Consider the following 12,225-nt stretch of genomic DNA (forward strand, 5'->3'; position numbering starts at 1 on the left):
CATTTCTGTGGGTAACATGGTTTTATGATAGGAATTGGGAAATAATGTTTTTTTTTATTTCAAGGATTAAAAACAGCAGGCTATTCAGGCCCTCCTGCATGCTTTGTTCTTCAGAAATGTAACTGATCTACCTTGTCCCACATTCACTTTCCCACCCTCTCCCCATAATCCCCTTCAGTTTCCCTTGCTGGTTTAAAAATCCATCAATCTTTACTTCAAGGATTCAGTAAAACAGATTTTCTTCTCTTCATCAACTTGTTGCTTTAAACATAGCCTCTCAGTAGTCTGAAGAAGGGTTCTGACCTGAAGCGTCACCTGTCTATTTCCCTCCACAGATAATTCCTGGCCTCTGTGTTTTTTCCCCTAAAGATTCCAGCATCTGCAATCTCTTCCCTCCATCTCACATTTGAAGTTCTCCAAAGGATTAAGAAAGACTATTTAAAAAAAAAATCAAAACTGCTGATGTTGGAAATCTGAAGTAAAAATGAAAAATGCTGTAAACACTTTGCAGTCTGGCAGCATGTGAGAGAAGATATTAATGTGGCAAGGTTGATAACCCTCAATCATGAAAAGATTGCAGCAAGGGTGAGGAGGGTATCCGCCATAGGGTGAGGAGAAGGTTGCCCAGTTTAGAGGTTCTGAGAAAAGTTAAAAATAAACAAAACGGGCAGGTCAGACCAGCTGTTGAAACCAAAAGGAAGGTATTCAAAAAGGATGTTAAATCAGGCAGTGTATGGGAAGTTTCATGTTACAAATGGGGAACATTGCAACAGAACAGTCCAGTTCTGATACAGAGAAAGCAAGTTGACTGAAATTGTTGAATTAAGTCCTAGAGGCTGCTAATTGCCTAGATGGAAGGTGAGGTGCTGTTCCTCAGGCTTATGTTGGAACAGTGTAAGAAGTCACAGACAGATTAAAATAGGATGGAAAATTAAAGTGAATGGCAACTAATTGTCTGCTCAAAAAAATCCCCGGTGAATGGAAGTGATTTGCATTGTGGTCACTCAAGTCGCCTTTATTGTTGGACGTTGTGTATTTATATTTGATTTAAAAAAAAACCTCAAATGTTTAATATTTGCTCTTATTTTTGGAATTTAATTTGTGTAGTTTTGCCCAATTATGTATGCATACATTGTATACTTACTGTGATGTGTTCAAAGAGAGAGAAGGTAATAGATTCCCCGCCAGCTGTAGTGGAGATAATTTTGTCTCTAAGGCGTCGGAGAGAGCCAGGTTTCCATTCACATGATCCGTCAGGCTGTGCTGTGATCACAAGTCCCTCTTTATTCTTTAGGAAAGCTGCAGCTTTTACACCATACCTAGGTTCATACACAGGGCACAATTTTATTTTCTATAAACTTACTTACATAGGTCGATTTGGTCTAAAATGAAATCTACAAAAATGGTACAGAGTAATGCAATTCAAATTAATGTCAGCTTTCAAATTATGTTTTTTAAATGACACTAGTGCAGTGCCAGTTTGGTGTGGATCATAGTTATGGGTGCATGTAAGGAAAACGACTGTTATTCTTGTCTATTAGCTAAATTACTGATACAGACATACTCTTCCACTGAAGGTCATCCAATTAATTGTGTCAAGCTTGCTCTCATTTTCACCACTAATTAAAATAAATGGGCATTTATTTAATGTTATAATGACCAAAACTTTCACAGTTGATAAAGGACTGAAAGTTTAGTTAATAGTTTCAGACAATTCTCAAGCCAATTTACAAAGGCTTAACTCTAATATGGCACTGAAAAAAATTACCTACATTTAATTGGTAAGTCCTATTGGTTCAGAAATAGATTATAGCTAAGGCATAAGAGTATTTTCAAGCTAACCGTTGAAATGTCATGGCATCTTCTCTGTCCATTTGAGAAATCATGCAAGGCCTTGACCTAATGTCTCAATTGAAAGATGGCACCTTTGATACTATGTTGGGCGAGTGTTTGCTCATCCCTGTAGTAGAATCTACAACCTGTTTCCTACTTCCCATTGCAAGATCACAACACAAACTAACAACATGGGACAATGGATCAAAGCACAATTACGTGGGTGCTAGATATCTGACACACAATCTGTATTTATGGAGAGAGACAGTCAACATTTCACAAATATGACCACAAATGTGTCATGTGCCTTGGTACTAAATGAACATATAATATATCTCTATCTGCTTTACAGTTGAAGTAAACAAAATCAAGAAACCAGCTGCTGCCTATAAAACAGTAACAAAGTTTAATGACTTTTCAGTAGCTGTGGAATATACCGTGAAAGTTACTATATAGAGCATTGTGATTGCTGCAAGCACTATTCTGCCATAAACATTTCTTGTAATCCTTTGTATTTCCTGAATATTACAAGACAAAGAAACAAACCCTAGGGTTACGGAGGTTAAAAACAGAAAAGGCTAGGAAATCTCAGGCAAACTGGCAGCATCTGTGGTAAGAGAAAGTCAATGTTTCAGTTCTACAAGTCTGTCCCAGACCTGAAATGTTGACTGCTCTTCTTTCCACAGATGCTACCTGACCTGCTCAGTTTTTCTAGCATTTTGTTTTTGTTTCAGACTTCCATCTGAATGTTTTATTTTCACAGATCTACAGAGCTCTCCATAATGTTTGGGACAAAGACCCGTCATTTATTAATTTGCCTCTGTACTCCACAATTTGAGATTTGTAATAGAAAAAAAATCATATGTGGACATTGTCAGATTTTAATAAAGGCCATTTTTAAACATTTTAGTTTCACCATGTAGAAATTACAGTGGTGTTTATACATAGTTCCCCCCCCCCCCCCCCTTTTTGTCTATGCATTCTAAGCACTTTGATTTGCAAGTAGCTGAGAAATCTCAATTTGGGAACAATTATTATTATTGATATTTATCAAACTTTAAATTAAAATGATAATTAGATGTTCTGACTTCGGTGCAACTTACTTTGGTACAAATACCAGTACACCATTTGCTCGTATTGAATATATGATACCATCTGCTACGCAACGCTCATCAGAAGTGGAATCTTTATCCTTAAAGTACATGCACTGAAATAACTCTACGGATTGTTTCTGCACGCGCTGAGCAGCCTAAACAATGGGATAAGAATCTTAATTAGGCAATAGTATGCAATTCTGCAAACTGAAGTTATATAAAACATTGATTTTCAGACTTTGTGCAAGGCAGCTTTTTACAAATTGCCTCCGTAAGCCAAATAATCATTAACAGGCTCGCAGTAAAGAATAGCTTCCACCAAAAAGTACTGTCGAGACATATAGAGGTGCTCCAGCTTCAGTCACAGCTTAATTAAAAACAGCATTTGGCATAGTAATTTCAAAAGCAACATTTTACGCAAGATACCATTCACAGAATGTAATCTTTCTATTTAAAAACTAAGCAATCTTTTGTCAGGTCTTGAACAGGTTCCTTGTATTAAGGGTTAGTCCTTTTTCAAGCTTTCTTTCCTTCAGTAACTGGTTTCTGCCCAAGACCTTCCCTGAATGTTTTTGTAAACATCAAGCAATACTGCAGCATGTACAATAGCTGGGAACATATGAAGGGGTATAATCTCTAACAAAGCTTGATATCCACTTTTATTTTTGAAACATGTTCTCTTCCAAGTGCGATGAAACATTTTCAAAAATGCTGTTGCCAGATTAGACTCCTCTTCCTTTCTAGCTCAGACTGCATTTTTGCTTCCAGAGGTAATTTGATTACTTTCTCGCTGATAGAATTGGTAAAACTTCCAATTTTGAATGAAATTCTGGGAAACTTTTCCCGTGGATCCACTCTAGCTGCCCAAGCTTCAAATGTAGGTGACAAGGATGGGAGGTCTGTAATAATGTGTTGCAACCCTTGTTGTCAAAGTCACTTTCTGATGAGCTATCTGGAAGGTTTTTCCACCAAGTGCTGCCAGCACAAAATGATATTAGCAGAATCTGACAGTTCTTTGGTCATACTCCTTCCCTAATGTGAATGTAATGATACCTTTACATTTATGTTATGATTTAAAATAAAATAATAAAAAGCCTACTGAGTTATTTCTGCACTCACCCTATTCTTCTTGTTGATATGATGACATAATTCTTCCAAATCCTTCTGGCTGAGCAATGGATTTTCAGGTTCCAATTTCTTATCTTTTAATAAAGCTGCCATTAATAGTCGATGGACAACTATGTCTGCATATCTTCTGATTGGAGATGTGAAATGAGTATATTTGTCCAGAGCAAGTCCTGTGATTTAAAAACAAATGCAACATCTGATGGGATGTACAAATAATCCAGACTTTGTCAATTTGGTTTCATAATAGAGATATAAATCAGCAGGTAGACACAAAATTCTGGAGTAACTCAGCAGGTCAGGCAGCTTCTCTGGAGAGAAGGAATGAGTGAATAAATCAGCAACTCGGGGAGGTAAAATATCCTACTATTATTGGTGAGATTTTAAAGCCCTGACTTTATTTCCAATCTACCAACTCGATGTTTTGTGAAGGCCATCATCTAAGCCCTGGCTAACCCATTTGCATTATGTTTCTTATTTCATCCTGCTATTGACTCACCAAATAAACTAGGAATCTCCCACCATGATTATGCAGCTCAACTAAAAGGTTCAGAAATCTAGTCTCCAGTTAGAAGCCAGCAATGTGTCTGAAAAATATTTTCCTTCACAAACGAGAAGTGTATGTTACAAGTGACTGTATAGAGAGCAGATTTAAAAACATTAAAAGTCACACAACTTTAAGCCTGATGTGTAACAAAGGAACCACTCTTCTTCCCTGCAGTTTCAGTGAAACGTTATTGATTTTAAGAAGTATTTCCCCCAATCAACTTGAGGTCACGTGTAGCTGATGTAAAGGTATACAACGTTTTAAAAATGAAAAACTTGCATTTGTAGAATTCCTTCGGTAAGCCCAAGACTTTATAAAGTATTTTAGTCGATAGGTAGGCCCACTGTTGCAATACTCAAAATATATTGATTATAAAATACATTTCTCCTCTGATCTCTTCTTAAACCATCGGCTGTCTGAGGGCCATTCTATAGGCACTATTGATCTAATGCCTTGCCCAAGAGTCCATTCTTTACGATTAAGCCTGGATGAAATGTGCCTCACCAGCTTTTAAAAACTCGGGAGAGCTCTTGGAATGAACTCGTACCGTGGGACAGGGCAATTTGTCTCTTCCTTAAATATACCTAATGACATGGAACCACCTTTCTTAAGGGTTGGGAATCCCAGAGATTCTCCACTCTCCGAGAGAAGTTGTTTCTATGCTAGGTAATGTTGAGAAAGCAGGGACTCTGCGGAAGGGTTGGGAGAATGGACAGAGAAGTGGCAGATGGAATATAGTGTAGCAAAGTGTGGAGTCATGCATTTTGGTTGTAGGTATAAAGGCGTAGACTATTTTCTAAATGGAGATGGAATTCAGAAATTGGAGGTACATAGGGACTTGCGAGTGCAGGATTTCCAAAAAGTTAATCTGCAAGTTGAATCAATAGTAAAGAAAGCAAACTCAATGTTAGCATTTATTTCAAGAGGGCTAGTATACAAAAACAAGGATGTAATGTTGAGGCTGTATAAGGCGCTGTTAAGGCCGCATTTGGAATATTGTGAGCAATTTTGGGCACCATATCTAAGGAAGGTGTTGGCTCTGGAGAAGGTCCAGAGGAGGTTTACAAGAATGAATTTTTATTTTGTTACTTGGTTCCAATGGATTATGAGTAATATTATTGGTACTGTATGTGAAAATAAAACATTATGAACATCATCAATGGTATTAAGAGGACATTAATCAGTCTTACTTTTGGCCCCAATCAATATTGTTTTTTAAAATTCATAGTGGGGCCTTGACTCAGCGTTTCAGCAGCACCACCTGGCAAAGCTTCTGCTGCACGACTATCACCGTTGCATTTGAATCCCATGGCCTCACGTACTCATTACTTTCTCTAATAGATCTCAGTGAGTGAGAGCAAGTGAGATAGAGAGAGCAAGCAAGGGAGGGAACGGAGGAGGGAGCGTTCGAGAGCTATGTGCACTGCAATCTCATGAGATTTGTAAACTTTCAAATCCTCCCTCTTATACTTTTCCAATTCCACTGACACATAACGGTGATCATGGTCAAAATTAAACCTTTCTGCCTCTATCCTGATTTATTTCTTAAAAATTAACCTCCTTGACCAAACAATTTGGACATCTGCACTAATTTCTTATCATATTGTTCAACTGTCAAATATCAACTGATAAAGTTTCCTTAAATAATTTCTGTGTTTTATTATGTCCCAATAACCAAATTATTGTAAATTAATCAAATAAAAAGCTCCATAAGATGTACACATTAAAAATGATTTTTCAAAACAACTTTTTTATTAATTGTGTGTTCATTGCAAATATACAATCTAATGCAGTTTTGAAATCGTGATTCCCATGTTAGCATGGAAAACCTGTCAGACAACTCACAGGCATCTGCAATGCAGTGTTAGGCACAAGCACTGACTATTGCAGCCTGAACACTGCATAACACAGAGGCTTAATGGAATGAATGCTGCAGTGAATGTGTGGGTGTTTTGGGAGAAAACAATAATCTTATTTCACTGCCAATGCACGTACCAATGGTATGAATATTCAACATTTTAAGATGACCTTTCACAAGGAAGAAATATTCTGAAAATAATTATGAATATCTTTTTTCCAGGCATTATTTAAAAGATATAAAAATATCCTGTTATAACTGAACTCAATTAATGTTCAGATATGGGAGCCTTGTAAAGGAAAAACCATAAGAGAAATCAGCACAGTTGTTGCAAAATGAAGCCCTCAACAAGTTCCACAATGTAATATCATACTATTACATTGCTTTTATCTACTCCACAATCTTACAAAAAAAAGAAAAATATATAATATTGTTTACCGTAATGATAAAAGAGATCCTCTGAACAGGAGCCAGTAGAAAAATAAAGGGCATTGGACATTGCCTGCGTGGCCATGGATCGCAAGAGTTTATTCACCAGAGGATCACCTGGATCTTCTGCCATGTCCAGTGAATCTGCCAGAGCTTTGTTGGAGCTAAAAATTACCAATGTAAATTTTAAAAATAAGTATTGTTTTTTATTACAAACATCTGTGAACACAAAGAAGAATCGGAAAGATAGAAATCAGAAAAACTCCTACTCCAAATTAATTCTTTACCAGATCCCAGAACTGTGATCCACTCTTCACTTCCCCTCACCAAATTTTCTTAATATAACTTTAAAATTGGTTGTCATCCAATTGTCATGAATTGGACAACCTAATAGCCAAAAGCACAGTTCAGGTTTTACCAGAAGTAACATTTCTGTAAAATATGCTCAGGATTTTCTACCTCTTCCTAAATGCAACCAAGGGACAATGGTTAAATCAGTCTTATTTTTCTTTATTTGTTTTTCCTGGATATGGATGCTGTTGGAATAGCCAGCGTTTATGCCAGTCTTTGATTGCCCTTGAAAAGGTGGAGTGAGCTGCACTCCTGGATACTGTAATCCTTCTGGTGAAGTTGTTTCACAGTGCAGTTGGAGAGAGCAATCTGGGATTCAAACTCAATGAAAGGACACTGGAATGTTTTCAGGTCAGAACGGTGATCAAATTTGAGGGAAACCTGCAGATGGCAGTGTTGCCATGCAACTGCTGCTCCCGTCTTTGGTGCTACAGGGTTACAGAAATACTGGCAGAGTAGTGTAAGTGAGTTATTGCAGTGCAGTTTGTAGATGGCAAAAATGATAGGCTGTTAACGGGCTAGGCATTGACTCAAAGCATGAGGATTTCATTGACATAAGAAACCAAGAGTTACTGTATGATCCTTCTTCATAAATGAAAACATGCAAACTAGCACTTCCTATCCATACCTTACCGTGTGTCTATTTTGAATCTCTTTGCCTTTGCACACTCAATCAGTGCAGTGAAGGACTCCTGTCTTGGTGGAGGATGGCATCGTAGCAAGCCTTGGTGAGGCAAGTTCTCAGTAATTTTCTTTGCCACCCAGTGGTTTGCCATAATCATGCATTCTGCTACAGTCTCATGCACCTCCAGGTGTTGTTTGGGCACCAGGTCACTGATGTTCTTCTTCTCATCTAACTGTACTCGGATTTCAATTCCCTCCAACTCTAGGCCACCTTCAAGGGAGCGCTTTGTCCGGGTGCGACGAGCTATTTCAGTCAGCTTCTCCACTGCCCATATCAAGTCATTCAACCGTCTACATTTCTCTTTCTCTTCAAGCCCTTTGAGCTCAGGGATATCCACAACATTGCGATCCCCATCCAACAAGGCTTGAGCTGCTTCATAGAATATCTTGTAAGTAGACCTTATAATGGTTCGTCCAAACCACACTTTAAGGACTTCATAATTAGTTTTATCTAATTCCCATAACACACTGATTGCATACCTTAAAAAGACAATGAATATGGATAATTAGCTTGCAGCTTGAAAGATGAATTACAACTACAAATACCATGCAGTAAATTAATGACAATTAAGAATGAATCTAACATTCTAGCATAGTTAAAAGGTGGCCGAAATCCTGCTGATGTTTAACAATGGTGCCACAATTCCTTCCTACAGCAGGTTCGTGATGGCAACAGGTGTTCAGTGGAAGCAGTGAATAAAAGTCTGACACCATACTCTCTGTAGGAGAGGGATAAAATGAACAAACAATAATTTGATTGAGCATCCTTAGCCTCCTCTCCAGAATTACAATGAAATGTAGTTACAAAGTTCCAGCATTAAAATATGTAATGTTTCCTGCTTCCTCTCCCTGGGCAAAAATATGAATACATCCTTCCTTTGTAAAAAATGAGATTGGCTTCAGGTATCATTGAGACGCACCTGTCAGCACCCCCAAGTAAAGAACATCGATCAGCGCTTAGGATGGCAGGTAACATGTCATAGCGCCTGTCTGCTAAATAACAAGTTGTTGCCCTGTAAAGAAAGTAGTTTGCATCAATATTAATTTTGCGGCCAAAATGTTATAACTTTGCTGAAAAATACTTCTCAATGGTCACATTGACATAACCCAAGAACAGGATCTTGTGGCAGATGCTAAATACACTTTCATTGTGAATTTGTATATCAAAAGCAATGTCCCCATCTACAGCCTGCTGCGTTCAGGTCTGAGATCTGAAGCTGTCCAGACCCAGCTGCTTCCTTTGCTTCCCACCAGTAACATTATCAGCGTGACCCAGAATGGCTGTTCTACATCCCAGAAAAAAAAAGTTATAGAAATTCCAAAAACATTTCCTATAAGTAAATTATCTTTTATTATAAGGAGTACTTTGAATGAAAATTATTCCTCCTAGGTTTATTTCAGCTTCGATCATTTGAGCTTTTATTCTGATTTTTATTTCGCCATACCTCGATCTAGCCTCCAGATCTGTGTATGAATTTAATTTGACGAAGTGTGTGACATCTGCAATATGAACGCCCAGCTCCAAATTTTCATTTGCTAATTTGCGAACAGACAGTGCATCATCCACGTCTTCACAGTCCTTGGGGTCGATGCTGAAGACCAGGTGAGTGTTTCTTAAATCCACTCGCCTGCCTTGCTCCTCTGCATCAACCTTCCAGGGATTCTCAGGAGTGTTCACTGGTATTTCACGCAGCTGAAAAATTGGAGAAAACAAACTGAAATATTTAGATTGGTTTTCATACCTTTATATCCGAACAATATTTTTCTGTTAAAGTTAAGACAGAAATACTTTCCCTGGAAAAGTTACTGGAATGAAGGAAAGATGAACCTTGAGCATCCCTTCTAAGGGATTAGAAGAGAGGATAACTGCCCTTCAGTTTTTGCTCTTCCCCAGATATAGTGCCTGACATTGGTAAATTCACTACTGTGAACTGTGGAGATAAAAATAAACGCATTGAGCCATAGGCAGCAATTTATAACACCACTTCTAAACTGCTAATGTGGATGTATGGTTTTTCTCCAGGACACAGATTTGCCACAACTATATTCTGAGACTTGAACGTTCTCTCGTGAATTTTCTTAAAGGCTTCAAAAGGCACAAAGAGTAGCATGTTTCACAGCAAGTTATTTTCTTTTTTCTAAATATTGCTTTTTTCCTCAAAGTGCTGGAGGAACTCAACAGGTCTGAGAGCATCTGTAGAGGGAATGGTCACCTCTTGGATCAGACTGGAAGGTCCAAATCCGATGTCGTCAGTCCATTCCCTCCATAGATGTTGTCTGACCTGCTGATATTCCAGCATCTACAGTTCACTGTGTCTCTACAAATTAGTGATATAAATGACGAGTGTGTTTCTGATTGTGGCTGTCAATAATCAGGTATCAGCCAGACATCAGTAGAAACTCCACAGTACCCATATTAGCATCTTCACAATGAGGCAGACAGAACCTTGTTTAGAGATGGACTCTCCAACAGTGTTACATACTCTCAGAAATGGGTGAAGTATTAGTCCAGATTTAACATTCATTAAATTGGAGGGTTTGAATGTGATGCTGAAACATAGTTCTACAAATGAGTTAAGCTGATTCGCAACTTAACATACAAATATTTTTAGCGTTTAATAAATTGATAAGCTCCTTCAACACAGAAATCACTATACCTAAACACAATCTCAGCATTTTTGTGCCATCAATAATTTCCTTTGTCATACATTTCAAAACTGGATAAAATCACATGTACAATTCAACGGTTTACAACAATAATTAAGGAATCACATCTCTTACATCACGTACAGTGTACACTAAGATTTACCTGGGCTTCAGAGAAAGGGCCAATTGAAATGCCGTTTTCAACAAGAATAGCTGCAATTTCTGTCTCTAAATCACCAGCTCTTCCAAGAACCTTCACAAAATGTCCATTGGGATAAAGAGATGTAGAATCCCAGGAATCAATTCGTACAATAATTCGGAAATTCTATGTGATTGGGAAATAAAAATGATTTAAGTATTCTGTATGAGGCCATTACAGCGCTGCCAGGTTCATTCTTTTATGTAAGCATATGATTTAAACAGAGTGCAGCAACTTGTTTTATTGCACTTCAATGCAGGTGCATTTTTGCTTGATTAAAATTTCTAAAACAGGAGTCTCAGCTGTATTTTATATTTGGGTTTGATATAAAGAAAGAAGACATTAGGAATCACAAATTAGTTTTACACTTCACATAAAATTAGTTCCTTGTGTTTTCAAAATTTAAATAACGTTAGTCCACTAAACACATATTAAAAATAAGTGAAATTTAAATGTTTTGTCTTATCTCAGGAGTTCAACATAACCAAATGGAAAATAGATAAAACAATTCTTTAGTGAGAGGATGGTGAATCTATGGAATTCTTTGCCACAGAAGGCTGTGGAGGCCAAGTCAGTGGATATATTTAAGGTAGATATAGATAGATTCTTGATTTGTACAGGTGTCAGATGTTATGGGGAGAAGGCAGGGGAATGGGGTTAGGAGGGAGAGATAGATCAGTTATGATTGAATGGCAGAGTAGACTTGAAGGGCCAAATCACTTATGATTCACTTGAATGCTCAAGATTGGTATAGAGATTAATTTATGGGAAATCATTTATTTTTTAATGTCCACAATTAAGCGAATGGAATAAAGCACAATCTCTGAGACTATGACCAGATGGTGTTGGAGATTTAGTTGCATTGTGCATTGTGTTGGTTCTTCTCAGCTGGTTCGGTGTAAAAAGTGCTACATCTGACTTAACAACCTAGGGTTAGAAAGACAAAAGTAAACCAGCACTCCTGGCTGAGATTTCTATCCACTGCTCCACATCAGGAAGTACACACATCTGGATCAGCAGTGAGCTATGAAAATGATCGTTTGGTTTGTTGGGGCTGTGAGTAAACCAAATATGAACAAAAAGTTAAAAAACCAAGGACTATCATAGAATTAGAAAACGAGCATTAAGGAACATCAATTCTAAGGAGTGGAATTTAGAATGACTCAGTCTACGAAAATTATGCAGATATGGTCTTCACAATGTTCATAAAACATTATAAATTATATTACTTTTTAAAAGAGTAAATTTATGACATTTACCTGCAGTGATTCAGCTTGTTGAGTGCTGATCCTTATTTTAGGAATTCTGTAATCCCAAGGCGTAACTAGGATCTTCCGAACATTTTTACCCTGAGATTGTATGTCTTCTTTGGGCGGAAAGGTCACAACATAATCTCGCCAATTGCGCTGAATAATGCCAACAACCTTACCTATAAAAAAAAGATACTTAGTCTGAATCC

The 12,225-nt window shown here is 37.6% G+C and overlaps 1 protein-coding gene across 2 annotated transcripts in view; it reads right to left on the reverse strand.

Moving 5' to 3' along the window:
• The window catches only part of dis3l (DIS3 like exosome 3'-5' exoribonuclease), a 37,281-nt gene that overhangs the window by 978 nt on the left and 24,078 nt on the right, over window positions 1-12,225 (reverse strand). Inside the window, exons 8-16 of one of the 2 annotated variants that reach the window (XM_033050467.1) lie at window positions 12,026-12,195; window positions 10,731-10,892; window positions 9,367-9,614; window positions 8,842-8,934; window positions 7,871-8,401; window positions 6,896-7,050; window positions 4,047-4,225; window positions 2,937-3,082; window positions 1,145-1,319 (exon numbers count right to left, since the gene is read on the reverse strand). In XM_033050467.1, the coding sequence (XP_032906358.1) occupies window positions 1,145-1,319; window positions 2,937-3,082; window positions 4,047-4,225; window positions 6,896-7,050; window positions 7,871-8,401; window positions 8,842-8,934; window positions 9,367-9,614; window positions 10,731-10,892; window positions 12,026-12,195 (1,859 nt within the window). Of the gene's footprint in view, window positions 1-1,144; window positions 1,320-2,936; window positions 3,083-4,046; window positions 4,226-6,895; window positions 7,051-7,870; window positions 8,402-8,841; window positions 8,935-9,366; window positions 9,615-10,730; window positions 10,893-12,025; window positions 12,196-12,225 lie in introns of those variants that run through there. The other variant, XM_033050468.1, reaches the window with a different exon arrangement.

Source organism: Amblyraja radiata, chromosome 34 (assembly GCF_010909765.2).
Source record: "Amblyraja radiata isolate CabotCenter1 chromosome 34, sAmbRad1.1.pri, whole genome shotgun sequence".
NCBI lineage: Eukaryota > Metazoa > Chordata > Chondrichthyes > Rajiformes > Rajidae > Amblyraja > Amblyraja radiata.